Source organism: Leptosomus discolor, chromosome Z (assembly GCF_034619465.1).
Source record: "Leptosomus discolor isolate bLepDis1 chromosome Z, bLepDis1.hap2, whole genome shotgun sequence".
NCBI classification, from domain to species: domain Eukaryota; kingdom Metazoa; phylum Chordata; class Aves; order Leptosomiformes; family Leptosomidae; genus Leptosomus; species Leptosomus discolor.
Genome location: NC_141419.1, coordinates 50123342 through 50141817, shown reverse-complemented (window position 1 = coordinate 50141817; position 18476 = coordinate 50123342). Strand labels below are relative to the sequence as shown.

The window sequence follows — 18476 nt, the reverse complement described above, 5'->3', positions numbered from 1 at the left end:
TACAGGCTAAACGTAGACACCCATCTACAAGAAGGGCCAGAAGGATGATCCAGGGAACTAGAGGCCTGTCACTCTGACCTCAAGTGCTGGGGAAGCTTATGGAGCAGATCATCTAGAGTGCCAGCACACAGCACATACAGGACAACCAGGCAATCAGGCCCAGTCAGCATGGGTTTATGAAAGGAAGGTCCTGCTTGACTAACCTCATCTCCTTCTATGACAAGGTGACCCACTTAGTGGATGAGGGAAAGGCTGAGGATGTTGTCTACCTGGACTTCAGTAAATCCTTTGACATAGTCTACCACAGCATTCTCCTAAGAAAACTGGTGGCTCATGGCCTAGATAGTTGTACTCTTTACTGGGTGAAGAACTGGATGGCCAGGCCCAAAGAGCTGTGGTGAATGGAGTTAAATCCAGTTGGCAGCTGATCACAAGTGGTGTTCCCCAGGGCTCAGTATTAGGGCCAGTTCTGTTTGATATCTTTACCAACAATCTGGACAAAGGGGTCAAATGTACCCTTAATAAGTTTGCAGATGACACCAAGTTGAGCAGGGGTGTTGATCTGTTTGAGGATAGAAAGGCTTTTCAGAGGGATCTGGATAGGCTGGATTGATGGGCCGAGGTTGATTGTTTGAGGTTCAATAAGGCCAAGTGCCAGGTCCTGCACTTGGGTCACAACTCCATGCAGCCCTACAGCTTGGGGATGAGTGGCTGGAAAGCTACCCAGTGGACAAGGACCTGGGGGTACTGGTTGACAGCCGGCTGAACATGAGCCAGCAGTGTGCCCAGGTGGCCAAGAAGGCCAACAGCATCCTGGCCTGTATCAGACAGTGTGGCCAGCAGGAGTAGAGATTGTCCCTCTGTACTTGGCACTGGTGAGGCTACACCTCAAATGCTTGTTCAGTTTTGGGCCCCTCACTACAAGAAAGACCTTGAGGTGCTGGACCATGTCCAGAGAAGAGCAACAAAGCTGGTGAAGGGTCTAGAGCACAAGTCGTATGAGGAGCGGCTGAGGGAATTGGGGTTGTTTACTCTGGAGAAGAGGAAGCTGCGGGGAGACCTTATGGCTCTACAATTACCTGAAAGGAGGTTGTAGTGAGGTGGGTGTTGGTCTCTTCTCCCAAGTAACAAGTAATAGGATGAGAGGAAACAGCCTCAAGTTGTGCCAGGGGAGGTTTAGACTGGATATTAGGAAAAAATTCTTCACTGAAAGGGTTGTTAAGCTTTGGAAGAGGCTGCGTAGGGGAGTGGTTGAGTCACCATCTCTGGAGGTATTTAAAAGATGTGTAGACATGGCATGTGGGGATGTGGTTTAGTGGTAAATTTGGTGCTGGTAGGTTAATGGGTGGACTCGGTGATCTTAAAGGTCTTTTCCAACCTAAATGATTCTATAATTCTGTGTAAACAGACCAGCAGGGTAGCAGTGACTTGCCCAGGTTTATGCAGTAGTTCAGTGACAGTTGAGATTACAACCTCCTTTAACACTTGGTACCAAGCTTTGCATTTTCCACATTCTATCTATAAATCTGTCCAGCTGTACCCTGAGGTCTAATAAGGGCACTCAGGCGACTTCCTTGTGTTGTGCTTTCTATAATTACAACTCCTTTGATCAGGTTTGTATTTGGGGGTTTGCAAACATGACTGTTGTTTTAGCTGTCTCCCTTAGGTAAAAATGATCTTTGTGTTTACACAAAGGATATTTACACCTCCTGTGGTCAAGTGTTTTCTTCTTTATAGAGATTGCTGTATTTTTTCCTACAAAATTGTATTTTATGTGTTTAGGGAGAAACTCATTCGCCTTCAACATGAGAACAAGATGTTAAAGTTGAATCAAGAAGGTTCTGACAATGAAAAGATCGCCTTGTTGCAGAGCCTTCTTGATGATGCAAATTTACGGAAGAATGAATTAGAGACAGAAAACAGGTAAGAAGGTTTGTCCTCTTGTTTCAGTTGACTTTTCTAACAATGCCATATTCTTTTGACTGTATTGTGTCCAATACTGGCCTCCCCACTACAAGACAGACATGGACTAACTGGAGTCAGTCCAGTGAAAGGGCACAAGGATGTCGCTACAGGACTGCATCTTTCATGGAAGAAGTATCTGGGGGATAGAGACTATGTAGCCTGGAAAGAGAAGGCTCAGGGCAGATCTTAGCCCTGTTTATAAATACCTGATGGGAGGATCTAAAGGAGATGGAGCTAGACTCTTCTCGGTGGTGCCCAGTAAGAGGGCAAGAGGCAATGGGCAGAAATTAAAACACGTTAAATTTCATCTAAATGTAAGAACATACTTTTTTACTGGGAGGGTTGCTTGTCTTGGTTTGAAAAGACAGGTGTCTGTGGAGGAAGGCAGGAGCCTCCCTTGAAATGGAAAGTGCAACCCCCTTCCCTCCAAATTATTATAATTTTGAAATTAACGGGCCCTCAGGCAAAGATATGGAGAGTAGGAATAACAGTTCTTTACTAATATATATATATAACACAAGTCAGGGAAAAACAAACAACCCACTGGTTTACACTGACAGAGTCAGAAATACAACCTGCCACCCTGTTAGGGTGGCAGTAGCAGTCCGATAAGATGCTGGCTGCAGTCCTCCTGAAGCGATGGATGTAGTTCTGTTGAAGTAGCTATCAGGGAAAAGAGTCTGGTCTTCCTCCGAAGGTCCAGTGGTAGGTAGGTAGCTCTTGTCCTCTGGAACTCCAGTGGGGGGAAAAGCTCCTCTGGGAATCCAGTGGAAGAAGGCTGCTAGGGTGTTGGAGATCTCCGTTTTTATTTGGCATGGACTGCTTGGCTCCTTCCCCCCGCCCCCCGCCCCGGACGGAGCATCTCACAATGGGATGGGGAGTCCTGAGGCAGTTCCTTGATGGGCCATTAACAGGAGATAGCCCAGGAGCGAGTTATCGATGGGTCAGGCGATAAGGCATTGTTGTGCCCGGTAACAGGAGATAGTCCAGAGGGGGGAGGCAGGGAGCGCCGCCCCACCTGGGCTCAACAGCTCCTGAAGATGGTAATAGAATTTTTTTTTTTTTTTTTTCCTTTTGGCACATTTTACACTGTAACCCAGGACATTGCTGAACACTGGAATAGGTTGTCCAGAGAGGTTGTCTCCATCCTTGGAGATATTTAAAACCCAACAGGACGTGTTCCTGGGCAAGCCACTCTAGCTGACCCTGTTAGATTAAGTGAATCAGCATACAGATGTCCATGGGACCAGACAGCGTGCATCTGACATACTAAGGTAGCTGGCTCATACTGTCGTGAGGCTACTCTCTATCTAAACTTTGAATCTGGTATCTAATCTTCTCTGATCTTGCCCTTTGGTTGGGGAAGGTTCCTGAAGCCTGGGATAAGGTAAATACAGCACTCACCTGCAAGAAGGACAAGAAAGAGAGTTCAGAGAACTACAGAGACTGGTCCGTTCAGGCACAGCTCATTTTCTGGGAATTTCATAAAGCAAGTCCATCTGGAACCTGTTTCCGACCACATGAGGGAGTAATTGGGAAAGGCCAACATGAATTTATTCAGGGCAAATCATACCTAACCTTGAAGATGAGATGACTGCCTATGAAGGATGAAACAGTGGATGGTACCTACCTTAGCTTTAGCAAAGCCTTTGACACTGTCTCCCATTGTATCCTTATTATGTTCAGAATGGTTAGAGATAGACTAAATAAGTGGACAGTAAAGTAAGTGGAAAATTGGTTGGATAGCTGGGCCTAAAGTGTTATCAGTAGTACAAAATCCAACTGGCAACCCATTCATCAGGCATTGATACCAGGACTAGTGCTGTTCATCACCTTTATTAACAATTTGACTGATGGGGTGGACTATACTCTCAGCAAGCTTGAGGATAGTGCCACATTGGGAGGAGTGACTGATATGCTGAAAGGGAGAGCTGTTATTCAGAGGAGCTCAGCAGTCCAGAGAAATGTTAGGAGCCCTGTCACTGGCTGGGAGCAGCCTGGCAGTGCTGGATGTGGCCAGTAGGCTGGAGAATGGCTTTGCTGTAAAAGCCCTGAGATTCCAGTCGGCAGCAAAGGAGTATGTGTTGACTGGTCATCTTGTAGCTGACTGTGACCTGGGCTGTCCTCACAAGGGTGCAGGCAGTCAGTCTGGGAAAATGATCCTTCGCCTCTCGTCAGTACTTACGAGATCACATCTGTACATAGCATAAAATTTTTGGATTCCTCAGTACAAGCAGTAACTGAATGTACAGGAGTGCAGCAGAACACTGCTAAGGTGAGGGACGCTGGAGCATATGATACATGGGATAAGACTGAGAACTGGGTTTGTTCAGGCCAAATAAAAGGTGGCATAGAGGGGATAATACTGTGTTCTACATCTACCTGATGGGAAGGTGTCAGGCAGACAGAGCTGGGCTCTTCTCAGAGTGACAGTGGAAGGACAAGAGGCAACAGACATAATATGGAGTATGAGTCTGAGCACTAGAAGAGAGGTCCAAAGAGATTGTCAGACCTCCATCCTTAAAGGAGTCCGAACCTGGACTGAACATGGTTCCCAGCACTTGTAAGTGCACCTGCCTTAAGGAAGAGGTTGGATTTAGACAACCTCTGGAGATCCCTTCCAACGTACAGGTTTATAGGATTCTGTGACTGTGTAAAAACATTAAGCTAATAGCTCTCACACAATAAAACTGTTAGAAACTCTTGTTTCGTGTATATAGAAATGATTTCTTAATACATGAATTTATGTTGTCTTGGAAGAGTATCAGAATGTTCTGGATGACTACTGGCTATAATCTCTGGAACTGCTGTGTGCTCTAACTAGTGTCCTAAATTTTCTGTGAATAAAATACAGTATTGCATCTCTTGTGTAGATGACCTGAAAACACTGGGCATTAAAAAAATCTCAGGCTTCCTCTTGCAGTTGTTTGTTTTTTTCTGAAAAACAAAATATTATCTCTTTCCTAGATTGGTAAATCAGAGACTTCTAGAAGTGCAGTCCCAGGTTGAAGAACTACAAAAATCTTTGCAGGATCAAGGTTCAAAAGCTGAAGATGTAAGTAGAAATGTCCATCAAACTTACATTCCAGTAGTTACCATTTTCGAAACTTTCACCTTTTTGTAAAAAAAATATGTAAAAGAAATGTGCAAATGGAGATTTCAGTTTTCCATATTTACTTGTATGGTCTTATCACTGAATTGTGCTCCTCTAAATAGGATATAAGACGTAGTGTGACGTTTGTCTAGAAGAGAAGTCATCCTATGTAGAGAAGATGTCAGATGTGTTTTATTTGATTAATCGTGTCTGTTCCAGTAGTAAATTTAGCATTAAAATCATTCAATCAGAATAGAGTTTTGCAGGGAGTTTAGGAAATGTTAATTCTTCATGTCTTAATAAAGTATCTGAAGTTATTTTTGGTTTAGTTTCCTTAATGAAAGTCAAGGCCTTTCCTGCCAATGGAAGCTCTGTAATTGTGGATGCAAATGTATCTTGTAATGCAAGAAGTCAGGCAGGCCGAAACTTAAAAAAAAATAATTAGGACTCATCACGATGCAGCATTTTCTGTTTCTGTGTGCAGAATTAACTCTGTTTTTAATGTAAGAATACACATTGTGGCAGAGCTAGTGTGGAAAACAACTTTCAGTCTTCCACTCAAAATTTTTCTGCCATCTCCTGTATTTGAGAGAAGAAGCTCTAGAACTTCCATGAAAGCAGTGATTTGCTGGACTGTACATGCATAGTGTATGCTCACAATCTCAGTGTATTGTGTTTCTAATTGGCGATAAGTTATAATGTGTTGCTTTCTATTTTTGTGGTTTTGTTTTAACTAATTTATATAAAACAGTGAAAGTTTTTACTAGCTGATTATTTTCATTTAAGAGTGTGTTTAATTTAGGTTATCCTTTTAATTTTCAGAATAAACTGTGAAAGTGAAACACCTAGTCGAGTTCAGATAAGATTATTTTCCTAGTTAACCTCAAATACATTTTAGAATGCATTTTAAAATGCATCCATACTATTATGTGATTCTGAGATAGTCTTTGTTGTCTTGGTTATTGGTCAAAATCAGATTTTTCAGAGTGAACAAGAATATGCAAAAATTGTTCTCAGATATTGAGTATTGTATATGATCCCTAATCCAATTCAGCTTTATTTACTGCAATTTTGATTGTGTCGCTTTTTGAGGCTCTGGTTTGGACAGTAATTTAGGACATGTCTGCAGCTCACAGGACTGGTTGCAGCCTACGTAGGCATCATCAGATGATTTTGTTAACAGCAAAACGCCACCATCACAACAGCGCGGTGCAGTCTGCTTTGTGTACCAGGCAGTCCTTGTCACATCAGAGCTGGCAAGTTCATGATGCAGTTGCTGCATTCCTGGCTTTTGTGTAGGTCTGACCATGCCAGTGGTGATTTATAGGCACCAATCCCATGGCCTGTTTTGCTGAGTTTGGTGTGTAGGATTTCATTTACTCTTAAAGAAGCAAAAGAGAGAGTGTAGACTCAGAGAAGTATTGAGGCTTGCAAGAACCTTTGAAGGTATGCCCATCTCATCCAGTCTCTTACACAAAGGAGAGCAAACCTCAAAGTTAAACCCAGCTGCTCAAGTAAATGGGATTTGTGCTGGGACCACCTGAGTTATCCTTAAGATATCCTTACAAAAAAGAGTTATTCTTAAGAAGCATGAGTAAAAGGATAAGGAGAGACATGGCATACAGTTCATTGATGCATCATTTTCAGCGTATTTCCTGGTTTTCACCACTTTCTGCAACAGTGCACTGAAATCTGTATTTTTGTATACTTACACGGTAAACATGCTCAACCCAGAAAACTGAAGATCCCATTTGTATCCAGAAATGTATGATGAGGGCTTGGTTTGTCTGGGGGGTTGGCGGGGTGTGTGTGTTGTTTGGTTTGGTTGGTTTCAAAGTTGAAGTAGTTTTTAGGCTTGCCCAAAAAAGCAGTAAAAGCACTATCCTAACCCGAACAGGTATCATTGCAATAATACATGCTACTTGCCAAGGTCCACATGCGGAAGCAGTTTTGATTTTGTATTGAAGCACAGTGGAAGGCAGATGTTAGGAAGATACCAGTGCCATTAGGCCTGTAATGGGCACTGACACATCCTGTTGGGGTGCATGATTAGTCCATCCTGGCTGTTGCCTTGATAGCCAGGGAAAGGCCTCCTAACCTCAGTCTTCCATACTACACAAGCAACTCAGACATGCCTGGTGTGGTCAGAACAGCAGGCTTGATTTATTGTCCTCCAGAATGCAGTGGTCATGTGTAGGGCTGCTGGCCAGGTACCTTGAACAGCTTTGACTGCATCATTAGTGGGCATGATGGTATTGGGTCGATAGTTGGACATGATGATCTCAGAGGTCTAGTCCAGCCTTATGATTCTATGATTTGCATGCCTTATTATCACTCTCTTTTGCCATCCTTGTTCATGCTTTCTTTGCCCTAGTTCCTTCCTGTATAATCAACCTGCCTTGAGTTACTTCTACACCACTGGACCTAGTCTTGCTAAATCCATACCACATCTGGTGTTTCTCATACTGTTACATACACGATCTTGGGCTTATTATATGCTGTTACTGATACAGTTACTAAGTCCTACCGACTAGCACCTCCCTAAAAGGTCCCCAAAACTCCATTACCTGTGAAGTTCAGCCACTTTGCTCATTTGGTGAAACACTGGACCAGGCTGCCCAGAGAGGTGGTGGATGCCCCATCCCTGGAAACATTCAAGGTCAGGTTGGACAGGGCTCTGAGCAACCTGATCTAGTTGAAGATGTCCCTGCTTACTGCAAGGTGTTGGACTAGCTGACCTTTAAAGGTCCCTTCCAACCCAAACCGTTCTATGAGACTATGATTACTCTTAGCATCTATGAAATCTGATCATTTGTCATGGTGCTGTTTATAACTTCTGTCATCTTCTCACAGCATTACCAGCCTCATCGAGCAATTTTCGCAAGTCTTTTGCCATAGTTTCCCTCACCCTGCTAAGTAAGCTTAACCTCAAGCCACAGCCTAGCCATCTGGCTGTGGCCCTAACATGCAGAACAAAACCAAATTTTGTCCTCAAAAAGGGGACAGACCTGGTTCCTTTGGCTTGTTTAAGCATGAATTTCCAGCAAAAAGACTTCATTTCTGTAGGTTTTTTTGATGTAAAAGAAAGAGAGCAATTAAATACTGGGGAGAATACCTGTTTTCTAAAACTACACCATAAGTATGTTTTTCTGATGTTTTGTAGGTGGAACTTGTTAGCAGTGGGAGGGAAAAGCAAAATAGCGAGTGTGCACTTCCTGATTTTTACAGTTTCAGTATAAAAATGTTCTTCTATTATGAACAGATAAAACTTTTGAATGACGTTAAATGTAAAATTAGCTCAAAATTAGATAAAGCTTTTTTTAATTGGGATTGTTTTTGAGAGACTGGTCTTCCTATGAGAGAAAAACAATTATAGTAATTACGTGTTAAGAGCAGAGGATTTGGCTATGTGGCTTGGAAGCTGAACTGAGACTTCAAAAGAAAAAAAGTAATGTTTGCTCATTTTTAAAGTAATTTGTTTGAATTTATCTGCGCTGCTACAAGTGTATACTGGATCTTTGGGTGGTGAAAATCACACATTTTACCTTTTATTCTTTTTCCTAATCTCGTGTCTTGGGTAAATTACTCTGGGTAAACTCAGTCCTGCTTCTTTTAATTGTGTGTGCTGTTCATCGTTGTTAGTTTCTTGCTTGGGAGAACGTATGATCTGTCTAGATGGGAGAGGCTCCCACAGCACTGCTGGTACTGTGCAAATAATATGTATGAAAATATAGCAGTGGAATAAATGTTGACAAGCAGTTGTGTCTGTTCCAAGATTAACTCAAATGCAATACAAGGATCACAAAAGGAAAGCTGAGTTCAATTTTTATTTTCTTACCTTAGGAAAATGGGCACTGCTACCAACTTTTTCCTGTTCTTGTCCAAACCAACCAATAGTCCCCTAATAATCAGATATAAGTGATGGTGCCAGTTCAAATTCTTTATGACCAAGAAAGATGCATCAAACACTTACTGTTACAGAAAAGGTGACATTACAGGAGTTGTTCAGACACTCAAAAAAAGCCAAATAGTTAAAACCTGCAGATTCTTAGCTGCTGCAAATTTCTGACTCTGAAGTCAGGAGGGACATTCTGTCTTGTTTTTATGTGCTCCCCTGCTTTCTTACAGTGCAATAAAGAAATCCAACTTTGAAATAATGAAAAAGCTTGACCCAGGAATGTGATCAAAGATGATATTGAAGTATTTACACAAAAGCTAAAAGCTCTTCTGGGTGCACATGGTCATTGTCTCTGTTGGCCGGGTGTCTAAACCTTTGTTGAATGACCATTGAAGAAAAAGCAATGAACTAATTTTGTTGATGATGTTATCTTATATTTTCATGATGTTCTAGACCATCAGTCACATGCTAGACCTCCAGTGTGATTAGTAGATAAATACAAACCAAAAAGGCAGTTTCGGATTTAAATATTCTATATTTGTCTTATATTTAATCAGTGTGGGAATAACACAATTCAGAATCACTCCACAAAAATACATGCATTTCTTGATTTTGATTCTAGCCCAATAGACTGCGTATTTTCTCTTGTTTTGTTACTTGTATGATTTTTACTTTAAAATCACTTTCCAAAATAGCAGTTGCTCTCCTTTGAATTCTGGTTTAAACACAATGATTTACAGATGTGCTTCTTTACTATTTATATATTACTGCTTTTAGAGATAGTTTTAGCAAATGTTACAGGATGAAACTGCTGATGAGAACAGAGGAGAAAAATGGGCATGTGTGAAAAAATGCATAGCTTTAACTTTTTCTGTTCATGACTTTCTAAATAGTTTCTTCTGTTGGCTGCTGTTTTGCTTTATACTAATGTCATCTCTGTTTCTTGGCATGGGCTTCTGCTCAAGGCTATTGTGAGTATGGCTTTCTATTTATTTAACACAACTTTCAGTTTATAGACATTTATTTGGTTTATTCTTTTTGAAAGATACTTGCTGTGTATGAAATGAGTTTAAAATCAAAACAAAACTTACTTTGAAGCTTTTATTCAAAGAGCTTATCTAAATGTCATTTAACCGGAAAGTGGAACACTGTAAGTTGTATGGTAATTTTTACATGTCTGTAATCAATAAAGGTGAGAAACAGAAAAAGGGTAAAATTTCTGCTACACTGCAGTCAGAAACATTCTCCTCCCTCTAGTTTCTATGGAGACACAAATTTACTTCAACTGATTTGCTGCATGTCTTTATGCAAATTGCATTGCAGTATTGGTAGGACAGCTCTTCCAGCACATTTTGCTACACTTCCCAATTTCAGATTAATTTATTAAGTCTAATAAGTCTATGAAAGTACTGAAGAAAGTAAAACAACTGCCATAGAATTTTGTCATTTATGGATCTTGCTCTTACTGATCTAGTTCCTGGGAAAATATTTGTGAAGTTATGAAGTGCTCTAATTTCAGGAAAGTCACACAGCTGTGGAGAGGATTGCTACCACAGAGGATGGCTTTACAGTTGTGAACTAAAAATGAGTGAAATAAAAAGCTGTATTTTGGTTAGAATATCAAAACCGTATGTTTTAAAAGAATTTGAAATTATGTGAAAACTCTGCAATATATTAAAATAAACCATTTAACTTTCTATTTTAGTCAGTTCTTCTGAAAAAGAAACTTGAAGAACATCTGTAAGTATTTTATTTGCCTACTTTGTTTGCCATTTGAAATTATGTGTTTTCCATATGGTAAGGAAGGCAGTTATTAATCATACATCTGGAAAATACACGAAATTAGATAACTCAGGGGAATCTGCTGTTCGGATACTATTTTCATGTAATAGAAAACCTTTGTGAAGGCAGTGAGAGCGATGAAGGAGCCACCACTTTCTGGTAGTTAGAAAACTTTGCTTAACATTGTGTAAATCTTTACTCAAGAGGAGTAAATAATTTTGTTCTGAGGAAAGCATGTTAATATAAACACAATTAATTTGTTTACTTTTTAGTATATATTATGACATAAAAGGTAACATTTTAGGGTGTTTTATCATTTCGTTGTGCTATTTCTACACCCCTTTTACTTGCCTAAAATGCAAAGAGCTGTTTGCTTTTTGACTGACTTGCAAAGAAAAAAAAAATAGTTTCTCTTGCCTTTGGGTTTAGCCATTCTTTCTCAATGTATTCTCATTTAGGAGTGTTCATTTTAGGCATGCACTGTGCACTTAACTGTAAGTTCCAGTTTGTAATTAGTGGTACGGTTGTCCATACACCATAATGTTTTTCAGCTTATTTAACAAATATTTCCACAGTGACATTGTCATTTGTTCTCATGCCCTACAGCAAAAATCGATCATGCTTTCAGAAATATATCACTATCTGAGGATTTTTTGTATCACTTAATGTTCATTCAAGCACAGTGATAATATTGGGAAAACAATATATGCTTTTATGGTTTGTAACAGCGAGAAGCTTCATGAAGCTAACAATGAGCTACAGAAGAAACGAGCTATTATTGAGGATTTGGAACCAAGATGCAATAACAGTTGTGAGTGACCTGTGCAGTCCATTTCTTTTCTTTGTAAAGTGTTTCACGTGCAAGGTCTTTAATTATAATACCTGTAGAATGTGCAAGTTAAATAAGTGTACATTTTAAATGGCAGTGATGTGTATGTTGTTAATTTCTCTGGAAGCTATGGTGACCAAAAGGATGCTTCTAACACTTGAAATGCAGGGGATCACATTTTAGAGACCACCATAGTAAGACATTACAATGGCCATAGAAGCACTGAGTCACTGTTGTACCTGTCACTGAACCTCGGCTGTCATATCTCTTAAGACCCTAATTTAGGAGATCCTTGCTGCCATCACTAGGTTATTTTTTCCTCCCAATATGTATTCCTTCAGTGTGTTTTCAGAACTGTGTTGTGATTTGAGAAAAGTGAGTCCGGGCACTGGTCAAAGAGAATGTAGGATGTGTGTCACATTGCTCAGATGATATCCAGAACCCAGCATCCAGTTATTGGTTTAGCATATTAATACTACATTTTTTTCTCAGAGGTTTTGAAGGAGGTGGGTTGTTTTTTTCAAGACTACTTGTTATAGAACAAGGCAAAAGTTTGCAACCAATGACAGCTTTTCTGGTTTATGCCAAAGCGATTTTATTCATAAAGAGATCGAGGAAGATAGAAATATCAGTTCAGTATTCATTACATACATTCTATATCCAAAAAGAGTTTTCACTTGTGTGCAGCTAAAACTGCAGAATGTGTTACAAATTCCATGTCTTAGGAAATGTTGGAACACTTGGAAATGAGGTCCAGGAACTTCATGAGTAACTAATAAACGTAATCCTGTCATACTTGATAAGCTTCATTGCAAGAGTAATAGCAGTCTTCTGATTTGCTAGCTTCTAAACATTAGGGCATATTGAAGCTTCTGTAGTTCGTTTACTGAAATTACAAGTTGCTTTTTAAAAATCTAGGTCTGAACTTTTGTCTTGGTAAAATAAAAATATTTGTGCCTTCCTCCTTTCTTTTCGTACCCAGGAAATGTGTGTGAATTATTTTTTCAGATTCTTTTAACTATTCTGGATGTGGCCAAAGTGGTTTGGCATTGTACAAGAATGATGGCACATTTTAAAAATAGATTCTTGCAATCTTGGAGACAATCTGCTATTGGTCCTCTTGCTGATCAACGAAAATCTTACTTGGTCCATTACTAGCCTTGTGTTTTTGAGTGGCTAGAGGGAAAACTGTAGGGAAAATGTGAAAGAATATTTCAAAATGAGTCTGCAAAACAGATGGACTAAGGGTTGGCAATTACCTTACATTGTCTGACAACCAGACATCAATGTTACATGCTATTTGATTTAGGATGATACAATTGATTTTTAATTTTTTTTCCTGAGATCTGAGAAGGTATATAGAAGGTGTATGAGCAATAGTAGATTGACATATTCTTGTATCAACACAGGAAAAGGCTGTGCAATGAAGCTGTCCTGCTGATCTGCATTGCTGCTTAAGAAAATGTGGGGGAAAAATTAAATGGAGTATATTCATGTCACAAGGCTGACAAATTGTGTCCAATGTTACAGTTTAGCACATTTAAGCAAAGAGTTGTGCTTGTTAAGAATTATTCCTCTTACATACATTAGGAAAACTCCTATTTATCTGAGTTACAATACCAAGATGTTATGAATCTGTAATTCATCAGTAAACTCATTTTCTAAGCATGTTCCATAATGGGATTGATTTATGATTCCATTCCTCTTTTATTTTTTTGTAATCTTCAAAAAAGCAAAATTTGTGTACAAATCAGCAATCTCATGAGATTACATAGGAGTACACATTTTTAATGTGTTTCTGAGCTGTTCAGTAATTAAAACTATGGTATCTGCTACATCATGTTCCTTAGGTTTTCTTAACTGGAGTAAATTCTAGCTGTGCCTTAAATGTCTGTTGAAAAACATGAAAATAAACATAATATAATTATGTTATTTTTCAATGTGTGCATCTCCTGACATTAAAGCACTCAAAATTGAAGAATTACAAGAAGCTTTACGGAAAAAGGAAGAGGAAATGAAGCAAATGGAAGAGCGATACAAAAAGTATTTGGAAAAGGCCAAAAGTGTAAGTATATGTGTTCCGCGTTAATGATCCCTCTCTGACAGACTGCATCACATGTCTGCTCTGCAGGAATAAAGGAGGTATCTGTATATACACTAGCAAGTAAAAAGAGAAGGAAAGGCCCATTGATTTCTTTGTATCTTCTTATCGTTACAGTACCTAATACTGATTAATTCTGCAGACGATTTTACCCTGGTTTTGTGTTCGTCACTGTCCCCTTTTGCTACCTATCCATAAGCATGTGTGATGCCTCTGTACAAATGTATACCCGCTGCTACAGATGTTGGAGTCACCCAGACAAACCTGGTTAAGCATGCTTTCATGTTGGCTCTTGACAAAGAGAGGGTGTTAAACCCTTTCTAATGCTGTTAATGCTGTTTCTTTGTGGAAGTTCTTCCTAACTTCTGTCTCTGAGTGACAAATGTATAGACCAGCTTAAGTGGTATCCATATTAGGACTGATGGTATAGAAATAGCAGAAATAGCTGTGCTGTATTTTAGGATTGGAGAACCACCCATCTAAACCAACTCAAGGGTAGGAAGCTCTATGAGCAAAAGTACTCTTTAACTGGCTTTTGTCCTGGGTCTTCTGGGCACAGTTATGGCACAGTTGTCATGAAGAGTTCTATGCCTTTGTACACACAAGTAGAGCTTAGTAGCACCAGGTATGGGCACAGCTGGACCACCAAACTCTGCTTTTATCGATTTAGCAGAGAGGGAAAATTAAGTTTGGGATTCTTTCCTTCACAGGTGGCTGGATCTGTTTATGTGTATTTCTGGATCGTATCAGCTTCTTGTGGTGCTCAGTCAGTAATGTCTGTCTTACCTGGGGCAGATAATGTGATACACTTTCTTATAAATACAACTTCTAGCTACTTCAGATTTCATCAGGCCCTAATTGCTCACATGAATTTCTTACTCTTTTTGAGGGGCTCAGAGTTTACAGAATGTGCCAGAGCTGTCTTTATCAATCTAAATTTGATTTTGTTTTCTTTGTTCATCTTTTGCCCCCAGTTTCTTTTTGTGTTCTGATTTAGCTGACTAGTTTAGAAACTGTTTTAATATGAACTCTTTTACTGATGCTTTTTCCAAGTAAAGTGGTGTTTTTAACTGAAGCAGCTTTGAAAGCTGTTACATTTCTCTGATGACGTTCAGCATTCTCTTTGCCTTTACTGTTTAATATAGCAGGTGGCTAATATTTAAGTATGATATTGAGGATGTGGGTATACTACCAGCTTTGAAATGGCAGTATTGTGATCTCAATGATAGTCCCGTTTCTTCTGTTACTATACCTTGATATTTTGAGTTTCTTAAAAGTATAAGAGTGTCTTTATTCATCTGACCGTGGTTGTATCAAGATCTTTGCTATATCTGCATATTGTTAAATTGGTATCTGTAAGTAGGTTCCTAATTTGGCAAAACTTTGTGCTTCCCTCCTTTACTTCTCTGTAGTTTCCTCAATGAATTCCTGTAAGACCTTTCAAAAGTCTTGAGGAAATCTAAACAAATATTTATTTATTTTTTTACATCTTATGTTACTGACTGTGTCTCACAATATTCCAGTGAAAGACAGTGTCACAATTTCCCTTTTCAGTAGGATTTTTTTATTTGTATGTACTGCATTACTATAGGGTATTCTATACAATAGCAGCATTAATTATTTTAGTTAGGTTAGCTTTTTGCGATCTTCTTATCGACTTTCAGTATTATTATTTTTTTTGTGAAGATGAGTACAATCATTATAGCCTTCCACTATATAAATTGTCCAGGTCTAATGTGTATTTTCTTAGAAACACACTACAGTTTTATGAATCTTCCTTCGTGAGTACCATTCAGTAAAAATGACTTAGTAAAATTTAAAGTATTGTTTTATTTCAGCATCCAGACACGATCCTGAAATGAGTAGAAAGACAAAAGATGTAAAGTCTCTTTCTATATATCCAGAGGTTGTTAAAAAGTTTTAAGCTATTTTCTATTAAGGGTTTTTGTTGCTGGATTTGTTCTTGGTTTGGCTGAGTGTTTGATGGATGCCACATACAAACACAACCAGGTGTCTTTTCGTGTAATTAGTAACATAATGATCATACCTGTGCCACAGAATGCTTCTTGGCTTAACAGAGCTACTAGAAATGACAGCACCTGGTGCCCTAGGTAGATGAATCATGCCATCTTTCCATAATGACCAAAGCAGTCCTTCCTCAAGCAGGAGGAATTGACAGGTAGGTAAACATTAGCTATAAAGAGAGAAATCTTTGAGAAAATGTTTCTACCGCTGTGACCCCAAGGTAGTGCAGCTGGGGGAGGAACTGCATGTGTGAGTCTGGGATACTGAATGTCTTAAGTGTCACTTTTTCCTACTGGTAGTTTTGTTCCACAGTCTTGTAAAAGAGAGCCCAGTTCAGATGCTCTAACATATCATGGCTGATGTTCAGAGGTAGAGCCTCTGTCATACTGCTGGCAAGTTTGTTTTATAGGAGTCAGCCTCTTAAAACTGCACATCCCTCTGACATTTTGGAATGTCATTTCTTACCACTGATATGTTTTAAGTCACTTTTTTATTTCTTAACCTGAATTAAAAAGTTGTAATTCCTTGATGTATTTCCCTTCAATTAGATTGTTTTTGCAGGATTTAGTTAAAAAACAAACTGGTTTTCTCTTACAGGTCATCCGCACCTTAGATCCTAAGCAGAACCAGGGTGCAGCTCCTGAGATTCAGGCTCTGAAAAATCAGTTGCAGGAGCGGGACAGAATGTTTCATTCGTTGGAGGTAGTAATCCTCATGTTTCCTGGTAGATGCATATCTGGTCATTGTTTTTTAGGTATAGACTAATACTTTTATTATACTTTTGTTTTAAATATATCCTTTTTTGATGTTTGTTTTTTAGAAAGAATATGAAAAAACAAAATGTCAAAGAGAAATGGAAGAGAAATTTATTGTTAGTGCCTGGTACAATATGGTAAGAATCTCCCAAATGTTTTACTAAAAAAAAAAAAAAAAGGAATGAAACTATTATTAGTTGTTTCTGGGTTATTTAAAATAGTATTCATTCATTTACTTTTTTGTTTGTTTGTTTGAAATGCGTTTTCTAACACACAGACACATAAACAAATTATTTTAATAATTTTAAGCTATCACTATATAAGAGTATGTTCTCATGGTAACTTTGGGGTAATGAAAAAGGATATGTTTGTTATTATCAAGTTTTGAAACCAGAAATGGCACTTTCCAGAGGGAAGGATATATCAGATTACTATTTTGTAATTCCAGCCATTCAGTTGTACTGACAGTGCTCAAATTTACTTTCTTCTTTGGTTCTTCACTCTCCAGTCTTCCAGTTGTTTCTAAAGAAAACCTATACAACTTACTTGCTGCAGTAAGTGCTCCAAAAAACAACCCCTTTAACTTCGGTGCAAGTTTAGCCCCATGGAAAGGGTGAGCACAGAGGCGAGACCCTCACCTAAATTATTCAAACCATAAGGAAATGATCTGTGCAGCCATACAGCTTTTGCTGGGCTTGTATGCCAGGAGATTTTTCACCTTCATGCCATGTGTTCAAGACTTCTCTTTGGCAGAGTGTGGCTGCATTGAAACTGCTCTTCAGATAGAAAGAATCCCTGACCTGTGTAACATTCGTGTTTCGTTCCGCTTCGTCATGGAGTTCAAAATCGTCCTCTCTGTCTTCCCTTGGAAGAGTTTCCTTCTTGCTGTTCTATGTTCTTGTTATGTCTGTGAATAGTAAGCCAAAAATGTTAACTTAAGGGGAGTGTTTGAATCCTTTAAATATTGAAGGCATTTTAAAGTGACTAGTGTCCTTGACCAATTTTGTAACATCAGTCCCACTGATAAGTAGAAGATATGCCTAAGCTAAGAGGCTGTGGTTCAGTAGGCTGTCACAAACACTAAGATGAACACTGAGAGCTTTGTCTGTGTCTTTTTTTAGTTAGCATCTGCTTTTATACACAACTACACAACCCATCACATCTTCTCTCATTTCCTCCTTGCATTTACTCCTGCTGAAAACATACTTTCGCTCAAGATGGGCTACTGCCATGTGAGCTGTTTTTTCACAGAGGATGACAATGCTTTGATTATTGTCAGAAGAAAAATAATCTTCTAGTTTAACATGCTGGAAGGCAGCAGGGTGGGGAGGGGAAGCACTTTTGAAAAGACTTGTCCGGTTACCGTGTGTTTATGTGTAGAAGCATATGTTCAGATGTAGGACACTGTGAGACCTGCTTCTCAATAGTTACTCCGAACCCAGACAATTGGTGGGGTGGGTGAGGAAGAAAAAAAAAGAATGCACAAAGAATGAGGAAGGATATCTTAGCTTTATCCTTGAAAATATGATGCTTCATGTTTGAAATTCAAAATGGCTTAGTCAATGTTGGTGAAGAAGGAGGTAATAAAATGTTAAATGAATAAAGTTGTTCAGTGTTGTGTTGGTATTCACTGAGAAGTTTCTCTTTGTCCATAGGGAATGACTCTGCATAAAAAAGCAGCAGAAGATAGACTGGCTAGTACAGGCTCCGGACAGTCCTTCCTGGCTAGGCAAAGGCAAGCCACGAGCACAAGGAGATCTTACCCTGGTCATGTCCAGCCAGCAACAGCAAGGTAGAGAAGCCCTGCCCTTAGAAAGAAAACTGTCCGGTGATCCAGGCCACTGCTGTTGCAAGTTTCAACATTCAAGGAAAATCAGCCAGCATCCTTTCTCCCTTGTTACTGCTATTATTTTACAGTTTAGGAAAGGGCTTTATTATGGTTTCTCATTGTTCTGTAATGCCCTTTGCTTATAGTTTTTGGAGTCTCTCCGCCCCCCCCGCCTGCTCCGCATTTTTGAATGTGCCGA

The 18476-nt window shown here is 39.3% G+C and overlaps 1 protein-coding gene across 1 annotated transcript in view; it reads left to right on the top strand.

Annotated features, from left to right (window-relative positions):
* HOOK3 (hook microtubule tethering protein 3) overlaps positions 1-18245 on the top strand; it is a 97636-nt gene extending 79391 nt beyond the window's left edge. The window contains exons 15-22 of the mRNA XM_086479327.1: positions 1783-1923; positions 4933-5020; positions 10663-10697; positions 11468-11550; positions 13533-13633; positions 16292-16396; positions 16515-16586; positions 18105-18245. Coding sequence (XP_086335453.1) covers positions 1783-1923; positions 4933-5020; positions 10663-10697; positions 11468-11550; positions 13533-13633; positions 16292-16396; positions 16515-16586; positions 18105-18245 — 766 coding nt within the window. The remainder of the gene's footprint in view (positions 1-1782; positions 1924-4932; positions 5021-10662; positions 10698-11467; positions 11551-13532; positions 13634-16291; positions 16397-16514; positions 16587-18104) is intronic.
* The last annotated feature ends 231 nt before the right edge of the window (positions 18246-18476 follow it).